Source organism: Hibiscus syriacus, unplaced genomic scaffold, assembly GCF_006381635.1.
Source record: "Hibiscus syriacus cultivar Baekdansim isolate YM2019G1 unplaced genomic scaffold, ASM638163v2 tig00111151_pilon, whole genome shotgun sequence".
Classification (NCBI taxonomy): domain Eukaryota; kingdom Viridiplantae; phylum Streptophyta; class Magnoliopsida; order Malvales; family Malvaceae; genus Hibiscus; species Hibiscus syriacus.
This window is the reverse complement of record NW_024062999.1, coordinates 1,796,315-1,823,883: the sequence shown is the minus strand read 5'-3', so window position 1 is coordinate 1,823,883 and position 27,569 is coordinate 1,796,315. Positions and strand designations below refer to the sequence as shown.

At 31.9% G+C, this 27,569-nt stretch overlaps 1 protein-coding gene and 1 pseudogene across 1 annotated transcript; both read right to left on the bottom strand.

Annotated features, from left to right (window-relative positions):
• Positions 1–486: 486 nt before the first annotated feature.
• LOC120154907 lies at positions 487–16,711 on the bottom strand (annotated as a pseudogene).
• Positions 16,712–24,118: 7,407 nt separating this feature from the next.
• On the bottom strand, positions 24,119–27,202 carry LOC120154906 (receptor-like protein EIX2). Its single transcript, XM_039166532.1, has 2 exons — positions 26,485–27,202; positions 24,119–26,337 (listed from the first exon to the last, which is right to left on the bottom strand). The coding sequence occupies exons 1-2, from the start codon at positions 27,200–27,202 to the stop codon at positions 24,119–24,121; spliced, it is 2,937 nt and encodes a 978-aa protein (XP_039022463.1).
• Between the last annotated feature and the right edge of the window lie 367 nt (positions 27,203–27,569).

Here is a 27,569-nt window from a genome sequence, read left to right as displayed (position 1 = left end):
CCGAATGATATAAACCCGAACCCGAGATTGACCTGGTAAATAATTGGTATTACCCGACCTATTTTCAACCTGACTTGTAATTGACTCAACCTGTAAATGATCCGACATGTTAAAATAATATGATATTATCTTGACTTAAGTAAAGTTGCAATTAATATAATTATGTTATTTTAAATTTATAATAAACTTATGATAATTAAATTAATATGATTATTTTTTGAAATTTATTTTTTATATTAATTATAATTTGTACATTATAAATTTGATTTTATGTTAATTACAATTCTTTATATTATTTATATTTCTTATATTATAAATTTTATTTATAATCACTAAATTAAATTTAAATATTATCTTATTGAACTTGATTTTATTAAATTAAATTAATTAAATTAAAATATTCATATTTAATGTGAAAATTAATTAATAATTTAAGTAAACTTATCTTGAAATTTTAAAAGTTCGAGCCCGTTTGGAACTTGAGGATTATTGAACCACAACCGGATCAGAATGGTAACCACAAACAATACACCTGGACACAGCTTCCCTGATCTCGGGAATTATTGAACTACATCGAATAATCATCCCCTTCAACGACACCATCTTCTCAATATCTATACCAACCAAAACAAAGAAACCCAAATCAGTCCAACGCACACAGACACATTAATGAACAGTCTATGCAAAATAAAAAAACCGACTAGATGGGTTGAGATTTCTCATGGAAGTAGAGCTCTTCAGATTAAAATCCGAACTTGTACGTGTTTATCAAACAGAGGATTAATCAAACTAACGATGCCCATCAAGACGATATCGAAAATCGCTAATACCTCAAGGGGATACCTCATCATTTTGTTATACAAATCAGAGTCATAATTAAAACATCATGAGCATCAACGTCAATCCACTCTCCTTCAACTTCAAGCACTCTATGTATTGGTTGGAGAAAAGGACATCGTTAGTTGACATGGCATATAAAAAAAATTTATCAAGTGGCGAAATAAAGAAAACTTTTCTAAAGATACAAACCAAAAGAGCCTGATTCTCGGAATTGATATTTTCCAGAAATACTCTTCTGTGCAATCTCTGCTGCTCGACCTGAGGATTCTTAGCCAAGACCTTGCGCATGTCAGCAACTATATTCTGCATAGGCAAAAGCAATCCAAGAAAACTATAAAAATGGAAATGGCAATTGAATGTCTCCGATAGGTGCAGTAGACGCTTTGACATGGTAAAACAACTCCTTACATTAATCTTATGGACATCCACGTGACTGATGGATGTCCAGGTGAGTTTTAATGCGCCAATGAGTTTTCTGAGTGAGATTCCTTACAACATTTACGGTAAATTTATGGTTTGGAATGTGAACTGCTTCACGATCTTCCCCTCTTATTATTGTTGGCGACCACCAACCAACATGCTAAAAATGGAAAAAGATAGAACATAAGAAAGCCTCAGATGGAACATTTTTTAAAGTGACTGAATTACATCATGCAAACCCAATCATAATTTGATATCTGATACCAGCACTATAACCGTAAAGTATATTTATGAGCTCCACCTTTTTCTCTAAACAACTTATTCAGACAAGGCTCAGATACAAACCTCAACAGTACCGGAACTTCATATCCCTCAATCTTTGTTTGAATCCATTCATTCAGAATAAAAGGTCGAGTTGCATGAATCATTGCACTAGAAAGAAAATTTGTGAATATCTACATCAACAAAAAACAAAATGTCAAGCCTTGGGAAAAGGCATATACTGAAACAGGTAACAAAGGGATCAAAGAAAAAATAAGGATAGAATAGCAACAAAAAAGTTTGGAACTCTGTTGATCTTTGTTTGACCTTGGACTGATTTAGGAAATGAACAAGATTGAACAAAAACTAATTGTATCTTTCCTTAGGTTAAAATATGAGATTATCATTTCTTGTTTTCTTGGGGTTTATTCTCAGTGGTATTTTGCCGATCTCTAAATTTGCTGAAAAATCTCATGATTTGAGTTTACAGATTTTATTTTGGGGTTTCCTTCTGTTATATTTGAGAGAACAAATTTCAGTGGTATCCCATCACTAAATTGTATAAGTAGAACACCATAAGTATGTGAACTCTTTCAGTTGACAAGAACAAGATAATTTCAAAGATGCTATTGATGCACTATAAGATACGCTGCCTTCCAATTGTATGAAGAAAGTTTTAGCTGTAGGTGTGAAGTGTTATCTTTATCTTCTTCTTATCCCTATTTCTAGCATTGTTCAAAAATTACAGCGAACACTAAATCAGTCTCTTAAACCTATCAAACTTCTACCAAATCAGACACCAAAAGAAATTTACAAGCTTCAACTGCAAACCCTAATCATTTCCCATGGTTAGAACTTCCAAAACCAAGACGACACGTAGGTCATTTCCCTTTTGTAAGTTTTCACTCTCAAAGCTGAGTTCCTTTCCAAACAAACCTGCAAAGGTAACTATCTTCTTACTCAATTAAACCCTACAACGAAAAGTTCTTTCCAATTGAATAATCACCAATTTGAAATCGGTAGGTTACTAAATTTACATTCCAGTAACAAACTATCTAAAGAAAAGAAAGAACTGTACATTGATAAAAAGTGATATCAAGGCGAACATACATTCAATGTGCATATAAGTTGTAATGCATTAACATGAAAATGTTATTCAGGTGTACCTCACGACCAGCAAGAGTCAGCAAAACAGTCCCTAGACCTCCAGCGGTTAGCCACCTCTGTGTAGAGAAACCCAGCAACTCAATGACCAATGAAACAGCAGCCACCCAAACTGCAGAGTATATAGCTTTCCCTGCAAACTGGAAACCCATCTGCCAAAAAAGAAAGAGATGATGATTTAGTTAGAAGGGTCACACGGCAGTTCAGGATGTCTTAGCAACAACCATAAAAATATGTAAATAAAGAAAATCAATGAAAGAGAACTAATGTGTATTATAGGAATCTCTCTACTGTGGGGCATCAGAGTTGCACTTCATACACACTTCTATTTTTAGCAACAAACAATAGCAATTACTTAAATATTAGCAATTAATATCAATTGGTTTATGTTAGAGCAATGTCACCAACGTTTCTTGTATCACTGATCTCACTCGTCTCCATGAAGAATCTCTGCACTTGCTGAACCGTTCCGTATAAAAAAACATTTTAACCAAGTTTAATGGTCAACAAAACAACTTTCATGGAGAACTACAACTAGGAAAGCATTATCAACAATAAAATATCAACTTCAGTTGAACAAGATTCTGAAAAGGAACATTATTTGGCGGGAATGATGCTGATTTTGGCGCCACAGTTGGAGTAGCCTTGTGGCTTAAGCGAGGGAGAAACCCTGCGTGTTTTTTAATTTTATTTGACATTATAGCGTTGTCTCTTAATTTTATATTTGTTTAATTTAGTCCAAATTTATTGATGTAATATATTAATTTAATCTTCATATTTCAACTTTTTTAATTTAATCCAAATTTAATGTTACAATTTTTTAACTTAAGCTTCATATTTAAAATTTGTTCAATTTGATCTTTATATATTTTCCAATTCTTTCAATTAATATATGTTTATATTAATAAATTAATATATAGTTTATATATACTAATGAACTATAATATATAGTTTATATATACTAATGAACTATATATAATGTATAGCTTATATATACCATATAGTCTATATATATTATATAGTTTATATATACTAATAAACTATATAATGTATAGTTTAGGGTTTAGGGTTTAGGATTTATATTTTATAGTTTAGGGTTTAGAATTTTTATATATAGTTCATATGTAAATTATACTATATAGTATATATAGTTTATATATATATATATATATAAATATAAACTATAGTTTTATATATAGTTCATATGTAAACTATAGTTCATACGTAAATATCAACTATAGTTTATATGTAAACTATAGTTAGTATATAAACTATATAGTTTATATGTAAACTATAGTTCATATATAGTATAAAATATAAACTATAATTTATATATAGTATATACTATATAAATAGTTTATATAGTTCACTAATAAACTATAATATAGGTATATACTATATAGTTTATATAGTTTATATATATAGTTTATATAGTTTATACATATAGTTCATCTGTAAACTATATAATATATATTTACATATAGTATAAGTTAGTTTATATTGTTTATATATAGTTTAAATACTACTATCTATAAACTATAATTTATATATAATTCCATAAATTAACCCTAAATCATAAATCCTAAACCTTAAACCATATATACTATATATATAAAACTATATAGTTTATAATTATATATAAATATAAATTGTATAGTTTATATATAATTCATATAATTTATATAAACTATATAGTATTATAGTTTATACATGGTATATATAGTTTATACATAATATATATAATATATAGTTTATATATAGTATATATATAAATATAAAATATATAGTTTATATATATAACATATACTTTATATAAACTATATAGTTTATATTATATATATATATATATATATATATATATATATATATATATATATATATATATATATATATATTATAGTTGTTTCAATTTTTTCTTAACTTTTGAAATTAATGCAATTTAGTCACTTTTACAGTATTATTTTCACATTTGTATCATTTGATTTGACACCTTTGTGTTGTTTAATTTATTTAAAATTTAATTTGTAATATAGTTGTTTAATTTAGTCCTTAAAATTATATTTGAATCTGAAATTGACCCATACTTATTACTTATTTCTATTTTTTAATTGACCCATAACTTTTTAAATGAGTATTATTTAGTACTTTTTTGTATTAATTTAAACCTCACAATTTAAAATTATTTTGATTTGATCTCTCATCAATGTGTGTTGTTTAATTTATTTAAAATTTAATTTGTAATTTCATATTTGTTCAATTTAGTCCTTGAAATTATATTTGTATCTGAAATTGACCCATATTTATTACTTATTTATATTTTTAATTGGCCCATAACTTTTTAAATGATTATAATTTAGCACTTTTTTTTATTAATTTAAACCTCACAATTTAAAATTATTTCGATTTGATCCCTCATCAATGTTTAATTTATTTAAATTTTCTATTTTTAATTTCATATTTGTTCAATTTAGTCCTAAAAATTATATTTTCATCTGAAATTGACCCATACTTATTACTTATTTATATTTTTTAATTGGCCTGTAACTTTTTAAATAGGTATAATTTAGTACTTTTTTATATTAATTTCAACCTCACATTTTAAAATTATTTCAATTTGATCCCCCATCAATGTGTGTTGTTTAATTTATTTAAATTTTAATTTGTAATTTCATATTTGTTCAATTTAATTCTTAATTTGTATTTTTCATAAAATTGAACCATGATTATTTATATTCTTAGTAATTTACTCTAAATCATATACAATTACAAATTGCAATTCAACGTTCGCGAAAGACGAAATAATTAATCCAAAAATAAAAATTAACCCGATTTGAACTCAATCCGTATCTGATAGAGATCCGACCTGAATTTTATCTGCCAATGATGTGACCTGATCTGAACGAGATACGCCTGAAGTCCATCCGCACCTAGATTAACATGCTTTTTAACTGCTCCGGACCTGAACTGTTTTAACCTGAACTGACATCGATCCGAACTGAAAGTAACCCGACCTGAACCCGAACTGTATCTGGTGTCAAATGAACCTGAAAATTACCCGACTTGATTTGACATGGACTCGACCTAATCCGAGTCGAAGCATCAAATTTACCTGATTTGACTTGTATCCAATTTTACCCGACCTGACAAGATCCGACTGAAACCTAAACGATTATCCAATTTTACATCCCTAAATGGACGTGAGTCCAAGGAACTTATACGAGGGCATGGCGGCTTGGTCAATTTACAATTTTGTTCTTACATCGCCACCCTCATCATTTTAATTCCCACGTTATTTTTCAGTTATTTACATACTGATGATATAGGGTTTTTTTATTTTTATTTTTGCCTATCGGCCTTGATTATCTCGCACTGACCAAATCACACATTTAGTTTTGGTAGACGAATTTTTTAATAGGGATTTTCTGCATAAGCAAGGATTCATACTCGAAACTTATTTAAGAAATATCAAGTTGCTTATCACTTCAACCAACCTCGTTGATTATGTAGGGGTTTTTTCATATAACGAAGAGGTTATTCAAGGATAATACCGATTAAAATATTTGATTTAAAATAATTATTATATTTTATTTAAATTAAAATATATTATTAAAAGATTAAAGGATTCAATATAAAAATAATTTTTTAAATGTACCTTTAATTAATTTTAAGCCTATCTGATGTTATCACTAGGGATAGGCATGAGACTCAAACTCGACGAATTCTGACCCAGTACGACTTGATCAGGTCAGATTTTTTAAAAAGGTTTGGGTTCGGGTCGGGTCGATTTTTTTAAGGTTATGTTCGGATCGGGTCGGGTTTGGATTTAGGCTGAAAATACCGACCCAATCCAACTCAAAAAAATATAATTTTATCTTATATATCGAGGAATAATTGCAATAATACTCTCTATATATTATTTTATTTTCAATTAAATTCTATTTTTATTGAATAAAAATAATTTTTTAATAAATATATTATTTCGGGTAGGGTCAAGTCGGCTTCATAGTTTATCTCAAAAAATAGGATTGAATTCAGATTAGGTGGAAGATATGTATTTTTCGGTCGGGTGAAATATTTATAATTTTTAAATCGAGTTGAGTGAACCGAAAATTCGACCCAACCCATGTCCATCCCTAGTTATCACCTACCATTCACTCCAATTGATTAATTTCGCCATAACAAATGATGTGATACTAATACAAAGGTCATATAACATTACCGGAAATTGATACATGATTAAATTTTGAAAAATCGAAAAAATAAAAATAATTTAACCTTTTTAAACTAAATTCCTTATTATTTGAAAAAAAGTGTTTAGATTCTTTACTTATTTGGATTTTAAAAACCGTACAAATTCAAAAAAAATTAAAAATTAAAAAAATCTCAAACTTATATTTTACAAATTCGAATGATTTTAAACTTATTTAAGATTTTGTTTTTTAAAATTTTTAATTTTGTATATTTTACCACCTACACTTTCGGATTGTCATGTGATATTTTCTAAGAGTATTATGTTATTCATATGAATAAATTTAATGAGTGAGATGAAAATTGACAGTGTTAATTATTTCTTGGTTTAATATAATTTTAGGTTTCTAAATTATTCCTTAAATTGATTTTTGGTGTGTAAAGAATTTTTCACTAAAATAAGTGTCTAACATTTCCAAGTTCTAACATTACACTTTTATGTGTTTGGACTGTAACGATCGTTAAATTATGTCGTTATCTGACACATGTTACGCATATATCTTTTTAAAATAAATTAATATTATAATCAAAAGAAACCAAAAAATATTCAAATTCTACTGTTGATTGGCCATCGTTTTCCAGTGGCCATCACTAGAACAATCTTGCCGTCGCGACCAAGACCTAGTCCCCCACTCACCGTTAAACTGCACCGATCATCGTGAAAACATTACAAAGGGTCACCAGTTTTCTAAGTTTTCCTTTGTTGTTTTTCGATGATTCCGATGTCTATAGTTGATCGTACGTTACACGCTGCCACCATTTAGTTCCTCACCTTACTTCAAACAAAACTCAATTGATTGTGACCATTCGTCGTCGTCAAAGATGGGGGAGGAGAGGGAGAGAGACGATTTGGGGGTTTGATTTTTTTGAAATTTTTTCTTTTTTTTTTAAAAATAATATTTTTATTAGAAAAAAATAAAAATTCAAAAAATATAATGGTAGAAACTTAAAAGTGTAATGGAGAAAATGTTAGGGACCTATTTTTAAAGAAGAATTAGACATTAAAAGTCAATTTAAGGTATAGTTTATGCACTAAAAGTGTATTAAACTTTATTTATATTTTTAAAAATATTTTTGTTATTTAAAATTGACATAGGACATACTTCAAAGGTTTATTCTTTATATTAAATCTTATATTTTAAAAAATTTGATGTGATTATAAATATCTCTTTAGAATTTTGTAACCAATTGATAATGAACGTACACATACTCTGCAGATGTAGTTGCTTGAATCCAAAATCTCTAAAAATTTATAATATTATATTCCCTTTTACCATTAAGATTGTTTAATGAATTTTAAATTTTATAATTGACTGATAAAATATCAAAACTTTTCAATTTAGTAATCATATCTATAGTAGTTTAAAATGGAAGAATAAATTTTTTAAAGGTAAAGCTGGATTTCATTGAAACATGATCTTTACAAGCATGAAGGGAGGGGCTATGAAAAGTCCTCAAGCCAAGCCGAAGGCGATGGACAATGGAAAGATTTGAATACAATAAGCTCAAATCACAAATAACAAAACAATAAATATATAGAATGTAATCACGAAGACTCGAACTCAATTTTTTTAAAAACTTTTTAATAATATAAAATAATTATAATATAATATATATTTAGAATTTTTTCAGTTTACTAGTTGTAGACACCCGTTTTTGTCCGGGTCTACAAAATAGTATTTTATTATTTTTGTTATTATTATTATTATTATTATTATTATACATATATTACATTTTACAGGCTAAAGGTGGCCCAACTACAACATCAATCACTCAGCCCATTCAATGCTCAACAAACCTAACTTACAACCTACCCAGAGCCAAACGGTAAGTACAAAGCAGCCCACCAGAATTAACCTAACAATTAGCACTTACCCATACCCCAACTGGAATCTGGATGACCCAGCTACCGACCCGAACCGGTCCAGCAACCCATAATTCGACCCGATCCGACTTACCTAAGGTTTCATCATAACCCTAGGTAGATGTTACTGTCGTCGCTGCCTGTTGTTCCTGCCCCGATGAAGTTCTGACGTTGTTTCACCTATAGTGACACCAACATTGACCAATATCATCATCAACAGAAAAAGTATAACATATAACCCAATAAAATATCAAAACAAGTCTAATCCTATTTCTGTCAACAAGTAGGACAATGATATCCTATGTTCGATGGCAGTGGATTTCAACCAAAGAGATCAACATAAGGGGACTAATTCGGGTTTGAGAGGAAAATGAGAAAAAACGAGAAAAAAGAAAGCAAACAAAGAAAAAAAGGATATTACCTTCGGGTTTTTGACGACGGTCGCTCCGACGGTCGGATGACGAATACCAATGGTGAATAAGTGTATGGCAATGAGGCAACCATCATGTCTCAGTGGTGGCTCCATCGGACGGTGGGTTTAGTGGCGGCGAAAGGTAAACCTCTCTGTTTCCTTTTGTAGATCTAGGGAACTAGGGTTATTTTAGGCTGAGTGGTGTTGGGTTTCGGGTGAAAGGGTGAGCATTTTGTGGGTGGTTGTATACTCCGGCCGTCGCGAGCCGCTGCAACTCCGCCGGCGGCGGCCATTTTCTCCTTCCTCGATGGGGAGTTGAGAGAGTTCTCAACTCTCTCTCTTTATTTCTGGAAACCAAACCAAATGAGGGGTTAGGCCATTTTTGACCTTTGAAATATATATATATATATATATATATACACGAGGAGCGAAACGACGTAGTTTCGTCTCCCCTTTCATTCCGTGTTTTTTGAGATTTTAGGGGAATAGCTTGTTTAGTCCCCTATTTTGTAACCTGACCTGTTTGTTTTAATTTCTAGAGGGAAAATTACATTCTAGGTCACCCATGCTTTGTAATCTCTTATTTTAGTCACTTAATGAAATTATATTTTATTTTATTTCGAGCATGTATGTTTTAGTATTTGTGATTTAGTCACTGATTTCATATGTAATGTATTATTGCTAATATTTGATTTTGGTTATGACATTTGTAAATATTTCATTTTAGTCACTATTTTATATTTGGTTTAATTATTATTTGCTCCTTTTTGTTTCTGTTTATTTCATTTCAGTCTTTTGTATTATTTATGGGTTAATGTTACTTTTAGTCCTCTATTTGTTTAAAATGTTGAATATGGTTATGATTTGTTCATAATATCTGTTTAGCTTTTGTAAGTTTCTGTTTTCTCCATTTTTGTCCTTGTAATTTCAAATACTTACTTTTTGGTCATTATAGTTTGATTTGTAATATTCATTTGTTTTTATTTTATTCCCTTATGTATGTACATTGTATATGTTATTTATTCACTTGTATCACATATAAATAAATATGCTTATCTCTATTTATTGTAAATATTTTCATTTAGCATGTTTCCAATCATCATTGTTTTAATATTAGAAAAATGGGAAATTTTATTGTGATGGAAATCTACGAAGACATCTCCCGACTACAAGAGAATGTGTCTTTTTGAGGATTTTTTGCATAAATGTTTATTTTGTATTCGATAAATTCTTTTTGTTCTACGATTATTTATTTTGATTATTTTAAACTCTTTTTACTTTTATTTTATTTTATTTTATCTTTATGAAAATTGCGAAATGATGTCTTTTGTGAGGGGAATATATGGGAAAGTCTCATAACTGCAAAGAAAGTGTTTTCCCAAAGATTGTTCATACAAAAGGGCATTAGTTATCCAAAAATTGACACTTATTTAAATAAATTTGAATAAATAGAAGGATCATAATTTAAATATATTTGTGAGTTTGTAATTACCAAAATTTAAACAAAATATAATTGTTTGGGTACCAAAATGTGGGCATTGGGGGGGGGGGTGCTCACCCTTCCCCATACGTAACTGACTCCCGAACTCTTAAAAATGAATCTTTGGTAAAACGCATACCATTTTTTGATGTTTAAGGTTTCCAACCAACCTAACTTAATGGTTGGTGGCGACTCCAAAATCAATTTGCTTTCAAAATCATATTTCATTGTATTTCCCCGAAACTAATTTTTTAAAGTCTAACGGACTCTTTCGGGGAGACGTTATGACAGTTTGGCGACTCCACTGGGGATCTAGAGAGTCAGACCATGAATGATTATACATTGTTTTGTATTTGGGAATTACAAATTTAAATTGTATTTAACTTACGATCCTTTTATTTATTTTGAGTTTCAACATATTATGCATTATTTTATTTTTAACTAATTGATTTTTGATTAAAGTGGTTTTCATATTAGAACAGATTTGTGGAAATTGTGAGAGTGTTGTTTTTGTTGTGTTTTTAAAGGTTTGTGAGTTTCTCCACACAAAACACGTACATTTACATATCATAAACTCACTTACGAGCTTTGTCCATTTTAAGTTGAGGTGAAAGCTTAGCCTACGTGAGATAAATTGTTTCTCCACATGTGTTTTAACAATTAACCTTTAGGGTTTATATACCTTATGTCAACGTGAGATAAATTGTTTCTCCTCATGGACATAAGGGAATGTATCCTCTCGAATTGAACTCGATCCGCACGAGCCTGTAATGGGTCAGGATTGAGGGTTTGGCAGCCTAAGGAGACACCAACATGGATAATTCGAGTACCATTTTCTTAGAACCCAATACTACATATAGTGAGCCATAGTAACCCACCTCGATAAAATTCATGCCGAACCTCTGTCCGTCAGTAGGTACGCAAAATAAGTGTACACAAAGGAGAAACGACACTAAACCTCTTTTCTTTACCCACATTATACTATTTTCTGAACAAAACATGTGAACTAGATACCATGCGATTAGGATCATTTCATTGAAAATAATTATTTTGGGTAGAAAGCATGTTTGAGTAGGATTAATATCTAATAAAATAATGCTCAGGTAGATATAATGATTGGGTAGGTATTATATTTATATGTAGATAACATCTTTTAACTCTATTGATTATCTTGCTGGTACTAAGTTATTTTTCTCTTTTGTTTGTGTTACTAACTTATTTCTTTTCTTTTTATGTGTGTCATTTTTCATTCTTCTTTGCATTGCATTTTAGAGGATCATCAGTTTTGCATCTGTATTTGTATCTTCACATTTTGCATGATCATCATAAATAAAAGAAAGGTATTGATTAACTAAGTAATCATCAGAATAGAAGAGCAATCATTAATATGAAGAAGAGTTTTCATAACAAGGAAGAACCCGATCCGACGGTTCGAGCTTGATCCAACAGCTTCAAGAAGATTTCTTTGACAAATTAGAGAGAGGTATAAATCATGCACCGACTGTCTTGGAAGAGACCTTATGATCCTTAAAGAATTATCGTAGATTGGAGGGAAGTTGATTCAGATGTTGCGCTCAACTACTCACCGTCTGGATTCAGATTCATTTCTGGAAAGAAGAGAAAGTGATTGGGATCATGACTGAGATCATGGAGCTAAATAAAAGGGCTAAACCACATTCGTAGATTGATCTCTCTTGTAAAGATGAAAACTCTTTTGGAGGAATGGAACTCTTTCTAAGAATGGTTACTTTTGGAAATCGATACCTTTTGCATTTGCATTCTGCATGTCATTCATTTAAGCATTTTCACATGCACATTAATAAAAACATGGAATTAATTCATGGAGGATTCGATGGAAGTGATCCTAATCACATGACAACATATGGAGAATAGAAGAAAGATTCGAACAAGTAAAAGAAGAAGCTAAAATCAGTATGATGGAAATTATTTTGCTGGTTGTAGGACTGAGCCTTCCAAGATGATCTGAGAAAAGAGTCCCCTTACCTTGAGGTTTATGATGTTGAAGCCATGTGCAGTTACCATATAGGAAGCTCCAGACATTTCGCTGAGAACTGTAAGAAACTGAAGTGCAAGATCTAGAACCTGATGGATTCAGAGGCATGTACAATCGAAGAAGAATGGGGGCATTGCATCTACCATTTGTATTGAGAGCATTGTTTTGTTTGAACTCATTTTTATTTTATCTTCAATATTTTCTTAAATATTTTTAAATCTTTTAATGATTAAACTTATGCTACCTTCTAAGGTTGAATAATTGAACGAGTTTTAATCTTTAGTTCTTTGAATTTCAAATAAATTACGAATTCTCTTAATTCTTCAAGAATTACGAATTTTTGACATATGGCAAGATTATACCGTTCTTATCCCATCTAAATTCCAAAATAAAATCTCGATTCTTTACCCAAAAATAATTCATGGTCACTATCAAAAGACCAAATTTTGACATTATCTTTCTTTGAGATCTTGAAACATTGCCTTTATTTTTTTTGAGGCCCAAAAGTCATACACTTATCTTTCTTTGATCCAATAAAGTCACACCATCGTCTTCTTAGACACAAACCTGACATTTTTACCAATAAAACCTGAAAGTATTGAGTACAAGATGTTCACTTGAACATAAACCTTCTTCTAAGAAGAAAATGTGGCGCATTTCACATCATTTTTCTGAAGATGAGCTTGTACAATTGAGGCATGTTAGAAGAAAAAAAAGGAGAATTAATTCAAAATAATTTTATCATGCATTAATTGCATTGTTTTCATGTAAATAAAATTAATCCTGAAAATTTGTCCCCCTTATAGATACCTCTTTTGCAAAGATTTCTGTGTAAGAAATGATGAACGACTTTATTTTTTTATCCCTTAACAAAAGGAGAAAATATATCTCTTGTATTCTCTTTGAGCCTAAATTATATTTTTCTTCTGATTCAACCCTAACCAAGGCTCATCATCCAAACTGGGGGCAAGGTGGAGGAAATCTGCTCGTATGAGTGAAGACTATCAATCCTGATGAGATATAAAAAAGTTAACCAAATTCCAAGTGCAAAGATCTAATCAAAACAAAGAGAAAAGAAGCAAAGAAAAACAAAAAGAAAAAAAGAAAAGAAAAGAAAAGCAAAATCAAAGAAAAAGCAAAGAGAAAAAAGAAGACAAGAAGCACATACAAAGAATCCCTCGACTCAAATGACGCATCGAGCTTCAAACTATGAGATTGATCAAGCACAAACATTCCAAAATCAGTTCACCAAAAGTTCATAGAACATCCAAAAAGACTCATACGAGGAGATTCAAATTGAGTAAGACAAAATTAAAAATATCAGAGTGAATTGATCATTGGTTCAATTACCCTTAAATACTTGTTTAGGTCTATTTTTCCCTTTCTTTCATAACCATGAACCATGGCATACATTGTGCGCCTTAAAAGTCTTTCTAATCATGCATGAATTTCTAAACAGAAGAGACTATATTCAGATTTTATCCCTTTATCAGGATTAATCTTTTATTTACAAAAAGGTTTTCTAAAATCTTTAATGCATGATATAGAAAAAATAACAAAGGGGGTTCAAGATGTAAATTCTGAATAACGTCTTGAAACCAAAGGAGGGTTCGAGTTGAAAAACTGAAAAGGTGGTTTGAATATAAAAACTATACAACTGTTGTCCCTTTATAAGTCATCACACATCCCGAATGAGATCATGAGAGCTGGGAGTCAGAAAACACTTCCAAAAGATTAATACATAAGCTAATTCATCAGATCATTGAACATCAAAGAAATAAGAATACCAAATTTTTACTAAAGACAACAACCTGACACATTTTTATCCTTTCCTTACTTAATCATTTCTCAAAGATAGCATTGATATTGACACTTGTCAAATAGCTATAATTTATTAAAGGATTAACAGTGTAATTAATTCTTTGATAACCAATGAAGTCTTGTTTTATAATTTGTTAATTGTGAAACCTAGAAAGGGGCAATATTTTCAAACTTTTGATTAAACATTTTTCAATATCCTTTTAATTGATATTTTTATACTTTTGAAAATAAAAGAATGATAAAAAAAATTTCAAACAAGACAATCTCTTTAGAGTGGATCTTGGTAGTTGACATGTGGCTCTCAGACACAAAACTCGTGCTTAGAATCAGTGCTGAAGCAATCAACATCGAATATTGGGGGCATCTTTGAAGCAATCAACATTGAATGTTGGGGCATCTTCGAGGATTCAATATCCTGATGTGAACGATCAGATCTTCTAAAGGCATTTCCTCTACCATCAGGAACAAGCAGACTATCAGTATCCTTTGATTTGTTTCTCTCAAAACAAAGTATCGTCTCGCTAGAGACAATTTTCTTAAAAATAAAGTTTGTCTCTCGAGACAGTTTCTTTTGAAAAACATCTTTAAGAACAAAGTTTTGTCTCTCTTGAGACAATTTCTTTTGAGAAAAAATCTTTGAGTCTGTTTCCTTGGAAACAAAATATTAGTCTCTCTTGAGATAGTTTCTTTTAAAACACCTATATTTGAGATTGTTTCCCTTGAAACGAATTTTGTCTCTCTTGAAGCATCATCTATGAGTCAGTTTCCCTTGAAACCTTTATCCCTAAAGATGGCCTACCATCCTCATCACGTAGGAACCGTGTCATCCCCCACCCAAACCTCCTCATCATGTAGGAGTCGTGTCACCCCTGATAACCAGCCATCCTCATCGCATAAGAACCATGTTATCACCCTCCCTAAAGATGGCATGCCGTCCCCATTACGTAGGAATTATATCATCCCCGACCATACCTTCTCATCACGTAGGAGCTGTGTCACCCTAGATAACCAGTCGTCCTTATCATGTAAGAATCGTGTTATCATCCCTAAAGATGGCTTGTCATCCTCATCGCGTAGGAAACATATCATCCCCCGACCAGACCTCCTCATCACGTAGGAGCCGTGTCACCCTAGATAACCAGTCATCCTCATCGCGTAGGAACCGTGTTATAACCCTTCCTAAAGATGGCTATAACTCTTCATCACGTATGAGCCGTGTCATCCACCGACCAGATCTCCTCATCATGTAAGAGCCGTGTCACCCTTAAATGACCATACCTCTTCATCACGTATGAACTGTGTCATCCTACCAACAAACACATCAAATTTAAACCAGAAAAAGAAAACCGAACAAAAATGGTTGTCTTTTTTGTCTTTGCCCTATTCTTGTTAACACAAGAATGTGCAAAGAGGGGAAACTGTAGACACTCATTTTTTTCTGGGTCTACAAAAATAATATTTTATTATTTTGTTATTATTATTATTATTTTTATTAATATACATATATTACATTTTGTAGGCCAAAGGTGGCCCAACTACAACATCAATCACTCAACTCACTCAACACTCAGCACACCTAGCTTACAACCTACCCAGAACCCAACAGTAATTACAAAGCAACCCACCAGAATTAACCCAACAACTAGCACTTAGCCCAAACCCCATCTAGAATTCAGATAACCCAGCTACTGACCTGAACCGGCCCAACAACCCATAATTTGACCTGACCCGTCTTATCTAGGGTTTCATCATAACCCTAGGTAGTTGTTGCTGTCATTGCCGCCTATTGCTCCTGCCCTGATAAAGTTCTGACGTCGTTTCACCTACAGTGATCAATATCATCATCAAGAGAAAAAAATGGCATATACCCAATAAAATATCAAAATAAGTCTAATCTTATTTATGTCAACAAGTATGATAATGATATCCTATGTTCGGCGGCAGTGGATTTCAACCAAAGAGATCAACATGCATCCATAAAAAGAAGAAAGATAAGACAGAGGGGATTAATTTGGGTTTGAGAGAAAAAGGAGAAAAATGATAAAAAAAAAGAAATCAAACAAAGAAAAAATAGGATATTACCTTCGGGTTTTCGACGACGGCCGCTCCAACGGTCGGACGATGAATCCCAAAGATGAAGAGGTATGTGGCAATGAGGCAACCATCATGTCTCAGTGGTGGCCCCATCGGACAGTGGGTTTAGCAGCGACGAAAGGTAAACCTCTTTGTTTCCTTTTGTATATCTAGGGAACTAGGGTTATTTTTAGGTTGAGTGGTGTTGGGTTTCGAGTTAAGGGTGAAAGGGTGAGCATTTTGGGGTAGTTGTATACTCCGACCGTCGCGAGCCGCCGCTAGTGGATTTTTTTATTCCCCGATTGGGAGTTGAGAGAGTTCTCAACTCTCTCTCTCTTTATTTCTAGAAACCAAACCAAATGAGGGGCTTAGGCCGTTTTTGGCCTTATATATATATATATATATACGATGAGCGAAACAACGTAGTTTCGTCTCCCCTTTCACTCTGTGTTTTTTGAGATTTTAGGGGAAATATCTTTTTTAGTCCCATGTTTTGTAACATCACCCGTTTGTTTTAATTTCTAGGGAAAATTACATTTTACGTCACCCGTGCTTTGTAATCTCTTATTTTAGTCACTTAATGAAATTCCATTTTATTTTATTTTGAGCATGTATGTTTCAGTATTTGTGATTTAGTTACTGATTTCGTATTTAATGTATTATTACTAATATTTGATTTTGGTTATGACATTTGTAAATATTTTATTTTAGTCACTGTTTTATATTTGGTTTAATTATTATTTACCCCTTTATATTTCTGTTTATTTCATTTCAGTCTTTTGTATTATTTATGGGTTAATATTACTTTTAGCACCTCTATTTGTTTAAAATGTTGAATGTGGTTCTGATTTGTTCATAATATCTGTTTAGCTTCTGTAAGTTTCTATTTCCTCAATTTTGGTCCTTGTAATTTCAAATACTTACTTTTTGGTCATTATAATTTGATTTGTAATATTCATTTGTTTTCTATTTCAATCCCATATGTATGTACATTGTATATGTTATGTATTCACTTGTATCACATATAAATAAATATGCTTATCTCTACTTATTATAAATATTTTTATTTCGCATGTTTCCAATCATCATTGTTTTAATATTAGAAAAATGAGAAATTTTATTGTGAGGAAAATCTACGATGACATCTCCCGACTACAAGGGAATGTGTCTTTTTGAGGATTTTTTGCATAAATGTTTATTTTGTATTCGATAATTTTTTTTTTCTATGGTTATTTATTTTGATTATTTTCAACACTTTTTACTTTTATTTTTTTATTTTATTTTATTTTATTTTATCTTTATGAAAATTACGAAATGATGTCTTTTGTGAGGGGAATCTATGGGAAAGTCTCCTAACTGCAAAGGAAGTGTTTTCCCGAAGACTATTCACACAAAAGGGCATTAGTTATCCGAAAATTGACACTTATTTAAATAAATTTGATAAATAGAAGGATCATAATTTAAATATATTTGCGAGTTTGTAATTCTCAATATTTAAACAACATATAATCGTTTGAGTACCAAAATTTGGGTGTTGTAGGGGTGATCACCCTTCCCCACACGTAACCGACTCCCGAACTCTTAAAAAATGAATCTTTGATAAAACGCAGCTAATTTTTTGACGTTTAAGGTCTCCGACCTATCTAACTTAATAGTTGGTGGCGACTCCAAAATCAAATTGCTTTCAAAATCACATTTCATCACATTTCCTCGAAACTAATTTTTAAAGTCTAACGGACTCCCTCGGGGAGACGTTATGACACTAATAATATACAGAGTTTGTAATTATAACATATTAAACATAAATTTTTTAATAAAATAATATTTTCTTTTATCACTAGAATCAACTAAATGAATAGAATAAAACACAACCCTATAAAGATCACTAAATGGAGTCGATTTAAGGAATTCGAATAATTTGAGAAAAGGCTTCATATTTTCCTGCATCATCTTGCTCATAATTTGATGGTTTTCCATTTCATAAATTGATTTAAAAATTATTTTGACCAACTTATATGTGCTGCAATTGCTCATATATGCTTTGGTCATTAAATAATATATATTTTTCTACCTCATGAAAATTAGTTTAGACACATATTTGGGAAAAGCGGTATAGTTTGGGCACTTATTTTGATATTAAGCTTTTTTTTTTATCAAACTAAGATGATTACAAAGTAATATCTATTCCAAGTACTATCAACCATTTTATAATGAATAATCAATCACTCTTGCAATTGTTGGTGCTTGAACCTGTTACCTTTAGAAACAACAATAATTCCTTTAAGTATTGAGGTAATTTAGTTTGTGCTAATTTAATTTCTTTTAAACTCATCATTGTCCATTTTTATTACTTATAAACATACATCCATTTTTTTCATTCTTTATTCCAAGTTTAGATAACCATCAAGTTTTAGTTTTAATTTTTCCATGTTTAGATAACCATAAAGTTTTAGGTTTTAATTTTTCTTGCTTATTAATATTTTGTTTATTAGTTCACTTCAAAGAATTAATAAGCAGGCCTAGACCATTTAGTAGCCAGCCGCCATCTTTGAGTATGTCTCGGTTTATTTATTAGTGGGTACATCTTGTAAATGAACCCGTGTATGTCGAGTCAAAATGATATGTTTAAATATTTTGTAAATTTTAAATTCAAGTCATTTTGGGGCTCCCATTTCTGTAAATAAGTATTACACATTTATTTTATTATTTATGTCAATATATGGATTTACGTGAATGAATACATTGTTTTAAAAGAAATTTTTTGGGAAAGCCACTTAGGTGGTTCGTGTGACGTCATAGTTCGCCGATCTTTGGGTCGTACTGGATTAAGACATTACAAATGGACTATAAAAATGGTTCGAACTGAAGTCAACATTATCTCTCATTTCCAAATATGAAATCATATTTCCCTCATCACTGGCCCTCATTTCAAATTGGTCCCTAAACTTTTAAACATTTCAATTTCATACTTAAACTATGACTATCATTATAAATTAATCTTCAACCTTTCAAACATTTCATTTTCATCTCCAAACTATGATCTTCATTTTAAATTGGTCCCCAGACTTTCTAAATATTTCAATTTCAATTTCATCCTAAATTATATGTATATACTAATCACATATCTTGTTAATAAAAATCATTAGGCCTAGTTGTATTATTATATTTTGAAAAATAAAAATAAAATTTAGGTTAAACAATTGTTGAAATGGATTATATATTTGGATGAATTTGGGGATGAAATTGGCAGATCTAAAAGTTTAGGGACCAATTTAGAATGAGATTCATAGTTTGGGGATGAAATTGGAATGTTCAAAATTTTAAAGACTAATTTAGAATGAGTCATAGTTTGATGATGAAATTAGAATATTTAAAAGTTTAAGGACTAATTTAAAATGAGTGTCATAGTTTGGGGACATATGATGCAATTAACTCATGCATATACGTACATACATACACACATATATAAAGTTACATATTTAGCTGATGTAATTTTTAAAGTTGGTAATACATGTGCCAATGGATTATAGAATTAGTTTGAATCATTGAATTGATCTAACATAACTCGTATCCAATTTGGTTTGACTTGACATTATTTAACCTGAAATCTAAACGATCATCTGATTTCATATCTCTATTGGTAGCACGTGTGTCAAAGGACTATAGAATTGGTTTGAACTCAAGTCGACATTATAACTCATATTCAAATATGAAATCACAAAGAGAAGTTGATTAATTACAGGAAAGATTTACGCATTCAAATTGAATGGAAAAGATCCAAAAAGGGGAACTACATCTAAAATTCATGCATGTAAGGACTCTAAATGATACAAGTTCCTTTGGAATTTTATTCACATGTGAAACTCATTTCAGACACCCAATTGGATAGTTTCACATTGAAAGTGTGGAATCCAACTTGAGTTTAGTACAAATCTCAACATGTTTTTCGGATGCCATCAGTTTTGTCATAGTTTCTTGTACAACTCTTTCCAATAGATTATGCACGTAATTTAAAGTTTCTAAATTTTAAAGAGGTAATTGGTTCCAATTCTCAAATTTTTCGAATAAATTTTTTAGTCAAAATGGATTTTTATAATTTTCCTTTTAAAAATTAAATTAATAAAACTAAAGATTTGAAGTTAAAAAATTTATTTGAGAATTTTATAATTTATATTCTATTTATTTTAATCAAGACAAATTTGCAAAAATTAATTTTAAATGAATTTATTGTAAATAGGCTTATTTACCAGAGCCTTTAAATTAGTTCATGTTGGTTTCCCTCTTCCATTTTTTTATTCTAATTTTTAGTCGTACGCTTAAAATTCTTCGTTTTGCTCTCAAAATTAAATAACCAGTTCATTTTTATCGACTCCCAAACACAAAAGCTTTTCTAAATCTTTTAGCAAATCAACATGCTTTTTGGCCGACGTCCTAAACAGGCTTTGAGATCAACGATATTGCAGCAATTCTCCAACTCTCGTAGGAAAAATAATTTGGTCGTGCAGGGCGCATCACGACATCCTCATTGTTTTCTGAGGTCTCTCCACCCGCACACGCAAGTTCTGCAGCTCAGATTTACTGACGTCAACTAAAAATAACCACGTATGTGGGAAAGATATTAGGAAAAATGATTTAGACTTGCAGGGAACATTTTGACTGATTATACTTCAATAGGAGGTGTTACACACTTATCTCACAAATTATTGATGGAACAAATGGATCACGACAACCGTAGATGGTTTATCCTTTTTGATTTGGGAGAAAAATGAATGGTCATCGACCGATGTCACTATCTTGTCTTTATTAGGAGGTAAGAGAGATGGTTGGAATAAGGGGGTTGAATCCTTTCTCTCAGTTTTGTTCACGGGATTTTATAATGGTCTTAGTGTTAGATATAGTGTTATTATGGCTGCCTATAAGTTGGTAGACCTAGTGTAGACACTCGTTTTTACCCAGGTTTTAATTATTATTTATTATTATTATTATTATTATTATTATTATTATTATTTTCATTATTTTCATTTTTAAGTTACAAAATTTGAACACAACAGAGATTCAAGCCCACATACAACACCCAAGCCCAATGGAGATCCAGGCCCAATGTAATGGTTTAGGCTCGTTCATGAGAACCCAAACCCGACTAGGGTTTCCATTTTACCCTAATACTCCTTGCCGTCGCCATCAACAGAAGATGGACTGTCTATCGTGCACCTTACCGTTCGTCTTCATGTCACGTCAGGCCGTCACCAATAAGCCTGAGTAGTCGTCGTCATCAAACATGCCCAAAACAGTGAAAAAAATCAGTCAATCTTCACCAAATCACAAAAACCAATAAAAAAATCACCTAAATCCCAGTAAATCCGGGATATTCACTAGAGAAATCATCCTCTACGTAGAGAGCTCATCATTTCACCCAAAATCATCGATAAAATTAGCATGCAACAATCAAAATGGGGAGATTTTTAAGAGAGGAAACATTCGAACCAAAGAGGGGAGATTCAAACCGAAAAAACCCCATTTTCGGACCAACAAAAAAAAACTCACATTCGAACGCGAAGAGACCCTGCCCAAAAATGAGAAATGAACAAATACCTTAAAATCGAGACCACCTTGTTTCGTCAGAGACAAGGAAACCCGTCCTGAAGGTAAAAAGGTTTTATTTTTAGGTTTGGATTTAGGGATTCAAAGGTTTTTGGTTTTTCTTTGAATATCAAAAGGTTAGGAGAGAGAGAAAGGATGTTTTGGGACCTTTTTCCACTCCCCGAGACCACTGATCTACGGTGGCCGAGGAGTCTCAGCTGTTTATCTCCCTCGGTGTGGAGAGGAGAAGTTGAGAGTTTGGCTCTCTCTCAAAAAAAGACGAAATGAAGCAAATGGGAGGAGAATGGTCGGTTTGGGATTGGTTTTTCACCATATATACCACACGTGAAACGACGTAGTTTTGGGAGGGGGAAAACTGCATTTTGGTGTTCGGGTAAACCCCTTCTGAACCTTCATACTTTGTAACTTTCCATTTTGGTCATTAAATGAAAAGCTCTTGCATGTTCTATTTCGGGTCCGAACTTTGTTATGCTTATGTTTTGGTCACCATGTGTTTGTCATTTATTTTTGGATAACACTTATTGCGATTGCTAGTTCTTAGTTTAGTGCGTTTCAGTCCCGATATGTTTTCTTAATATATTTGGTTTAATGTTTGCTTTAGGTTATTGATTCATGATTTATTTCATTTAGATCAATGTCTATATATTAATAAAAATTGATATTTAGGATTTGGTTCCTGAATTTTTTTGACTTTTGTTTTAGTCCTTTAAATATTATTTTGGAAGATAAATACTTAGTTTGTACTATGGATCTTGGATTTTAACTTGAGGTCATTTTGATCATTGTTTTGGTTACAAGTGAAATTTCATGGATTTGTTACTTGTTTATGCTTTAGCATTATGTCCTTTCATTATTTAACCCTTTTTGTAATTTAGTTTCATTTTAGTTTTTTTTATTCTGATTTAAACATTTAGTTAATACATGTTGTTTATTTATTTTTTAGATATGTTATTAAATGTTTTAGTATTATGTTATATGCGTAAATAGATTTGCTTAATATTCCGTAATTCCTGTATGTTTATGAATTGATTATCCCTATATATTAAATTCACATGAATTAGTCTTGTATTAACATGTTGTAGATCTCTCATGTTTAATTAAATATTTTATTAGCTAATTCGAATACTTTCAAAAGACATCCATCATAGAATGGGCATGAAAAACACTAACTTTAAAGAAGTAGTGCGATTCAAGAAGACATTCGAACTATAGTGAACTTGAAATTGACCAAAATTTTATAATAATAGTTAATTCATTCTTTTATTTTAATAGCAATTTATGTTTCTTAAAATGGTATGTCAAGTTGTTTTACCAATAATTTTCGTTCGATTTGTGATCTTTGACAACACTGAGGAGATGACATTTCTCGTATAAAAGAGAAGTAGAGGGGATAGCCTTCCCATAGGAGGATATGCAAAACTTAACGTGCTGGTCGGTGGGATTACAACATCGTATTCAGTTCAATTGCTATGAACCGAGTTACTTTTCTTCCTTGCATGAAATTGCAATAGCAAAAGCTAACACAGATAGCAGCAATGATAAAATGAAATGAAAATAAGGAAGCAACCACTGCTGCAAATCAAGATTCCATTGTTATCACCACACCACATTGGAAACAAATTATTGAAATCAAACCGAATTCGAGACGATAACGGCTTGTTGAAATCAATCTCCTAAGTTAATGGACTGAACAAAGTAAAAAAGGAAACATTTGCACACCTCAACCGAACCATATACTCATTGTCGAGATACCAAACACACTTCTTCCATACTTCAATATATTACACAAACTACAAAAACATACAAACCTTAATTATACTTGCTGTAACTTTTTCAATCACACATACTTTGTCAATAAGTTACACAAACTACAAACACACTTAAACATTAATTATACATTTTATTTGTTTCCCTATGGAACTAAATACATTTAGTAGCCCAAAACACATACACCTTGTTACCAATATGCTCCAACTTTCCATAATATGCATGCCTCCATGACCTGATGAAAAACAGGGGAGCCACCACTCCCCAAAATCCCATTACAAACCCAACAACCATGCTCACATAGAACCCGTTCACTTTACTTCTTCCACTGTTGTCTCCATTCTTTGTAGCATCAGTAGGAACACCTTTAGTGCTGCAGCTTTTACTCACAGGAGGCCCACAGAGATGATTGCCCATGAAGGATGAGTTTTCAAAGCTTTGAAGCTGAGTAGCTGTTGGGATTTGTCCTGTCAGGTTGTTGTAGGACACGTTGAAGTGATTCAAAAAATTCAAATTGGAGAAACTTGAAGGGATTCCACCATGCAAATGATTCATCGACAAATCAAGTGATTCCATCAACTTCATGTTGCCAATGCTGTCTGGTATATTTCCTGTTAGGAGATTCCTTGAAAGATTTAATGACAATAGCCCAATGAGAGTACCAACTTCTTTTGGGATATGTCCTGTAAAACTATTAGCTGAAAGGCATATGCTTGTAACAAGTCCCAGTGTGGTACTATACAAGTCCTCTCGCCCTTTCAGCACCAATGACGCACTCATCAAATAATTGATCCTATCTGCATCTTTACGGTACAATACCCCACCGTAATAGTGCTCACTTTGTTTTTCTTTAATGGCCATTGCACTTAAATTTCTCAAACATTTTGGAATAGCTCCTGAAATGTCGTTGTGTCCAAGGTCCAAGATCTGAAGAGATTGAAGAGCGCAAATTTGATGAGGGATAAGCCCAACAAAGTTATTTGACCGGAGGCTTAGTACCATAAGGTTAGAGAGCTTGTCACCAATCCATGCAGGTATTCTTCCACTGAAATGATTTTCACTGAGATCAAGAATAACCAAATCAGTACAATTTTGCAATGTGGAGGGTAATTCTCCAAACATGCTATTGTTCCGAAGGTTTAGCATTTCAAGACTTGCATCTCCCAAAGAAGATGGGATTCTTCCTGTTAAATTATTGTTTTCCAAATTTAAGATCCTCAAACTCCACCAACCATTCCAGCAATCTGGAATTTCTCCAGAGAGAAGATTTGTATCAATGTGAAGAACGGACATTGATGTCACTGATGAATTGCAAACAAATTCAGAAAGGGATCCTGAAAATAAATTCCTTGACAGAATATAAAATAAGCTTCGAAATCTCTCATGGAATCGGTTTGACAACAGTCTTGGCAGTGGACCAAAGAATCGGTTTGAACTCAGGTCGACAATTTCTTCTACATTCAAATATGAAATCTCTCCAGTAAGTTGATTACTGGAAAGATTCACAATTTGAAATTGAGAGGAAAGGTTCAAAAACCAAGTGGGCATGACGTCCGCTATTCCCGTATGAGATAGATCTAAATAAGACAACTTCTTTTGGAACTTCAACCAATGGGGAAACTTGGGGCCAAGATGCCAATAACTCAATTTGATAATTTCACATTGAAACGGAGGAATCCAGCTTGAGTTTGGTTCAAATCTCAACATGTTTCTGGATGCAGACAACGTTGACAACTTTGTGAGATTAGAAAAATGAGTTTCCGATACAACTCCTTCCAATTGATTTTGCCCAATATATAAACCTTCTAAATTTGCCAATTTCCCAAAATTTGGAGGAAGAGTACCATTTAATTGATTTTCTGAAACATCAAAGACCTTCAAAGATGATAACTCCCCTATCGATAGTGGAATGGGACCAGAAATGTTGTTTCCAGCAAGGTTCAGGTAAGCTAAATTTTTAAATTGCCCAAGTTTATGAGTTAAATGGCCAGAAAGTTGGGTATATTCCATACTCAATGACTCTAAGCTATCCAAACAACATTTAGACAGACTCCGTAGGATTTCTGATATGTCTTGATCAATTCCATTATATGACAAATTCATCTCCTTCAATTTGCAAAGATCTCCTAAAGAGGCTGATACTTTTCCTTGAAGCTGATTGTCCGACATATCAAGGTGAATGAGAGAGCTCAAGTTTCCAATGGCATTTGAAATTTCGCCTTGGAAATAGCTACCAGTAAAACCAAGGGATTGAAGATGGTTTAAACTATACAAGGAGTTGGGTATGGATGAATTGAGCGAGTTGAAACTTAGATCAATAACTTTAAGAAACGACATGTTCCCAAAGTAATCTGGAATTGGGCCTTCCAAAAAATTACCACTAAGATCAAGCGACACAAGACCATGAAGACCAAATATCGACATAGGAACTGAAGATAATTTGTTTGCAGAAAGATCAAGAACGGCTAGTGAATTTGTAGAATTAACGGTGCTGATCGGAGATGTATCATCTTGTAACATGCAACCAGACAAGTGCAACTCTAACAAAGAAGGAAGATTGGATAATGTTACCTGTAGCCAATCAGTTGCTTTATGATGATCCACATGACTCAAATCAAGGTACTGCAAAGAAGTAAGTCCAGAAATCCATTGAAGACTTTTTTCTTCTTCCAAGAAATAATTACCTCGAAGGTCAAGATACAACAACTCTGATAGATTCCCAAGGTTATGAGGAATGGCTCCCAGGAATAGTGCTTGGGAGAGGTTAAGATATGTTAAACTCCCCAGAAAACCCAAAAACTCAGGGATTTGAATGCTGCTAAAATTGTTATTGCTCAAGTCAAGCCAATTGAGATGATACAACTCCAGCAGAGAAGGATTGATTTTGCCTCCTAGAGATGAACGACCGTAACTTTGCTGTCCTTCAGGAGGAGACAAGAGAAGTTGGGTGACGTGGCCTGTTGTGTTATGGCAAACAACACCATTCCATTCACAGCAATCCCCACCTTCAACCCAGGAAGATAGCCTGTTTGAGGGATCGATCAGATCATTCTTCAACTTCAAAAGAGCGTCTCTCTCACTTCCAATGCAAAGCACATTGGAATTGCCATGGCAGAAGCTAACACAGGCAGCTGCAATGAGAAGAAGAAATGGGAATGAGGATATTGTAAGAACTGTCATGGTTGCAATTGCATTGTAGTAACCTTTTCGAGCAACTGCGAATATATAGAGAGTCATGCTAAAAATAATATGGTAGACAGCACGTGCAAGGAACTTTCACTTGAAGAGAAATTTCTAAGTTAGTGAACCCCAAAAAAAACATTAAATTAATAGTCAAAAAGCACACGGGTTAATAATTGTGAAAAAGATGAAATCATGGAAAGGAAAAAAATCCTATCTTAATAATTAAGTTATGAAAAAACGAATTTAATCTGAATTTCAATTATTTACCGAAAGAAATCCTTTTGTTTTATTTTAGTTTATTTTCCTTAATTATTAAAATATATTTTTAAAAGTTATCACTAATTGAACAATACAATTTTTAATCTTCTACATCTATAGTTTTTTAGGAGGCAAATTGATCAATATTATAAGCATAGAGGAC

Bases quoted from the DNA above. Each gene is read 5' to 3' on its own strand.
- LOC120154906 (XM_039166532.1), bottom strand. From the start codon at position 27,202: ATGACTCTCTATATATTCGCAGTTGCTCGAAAAGGTTACTACAATGCA. The intron at 26,338-26,484 runs TGTTACAAGATG...TTAGTGGTAATT, and splicing joins GTTGCACTTGTCTGGTTGCA to TTTTGGAAGGCCCAATTCCA.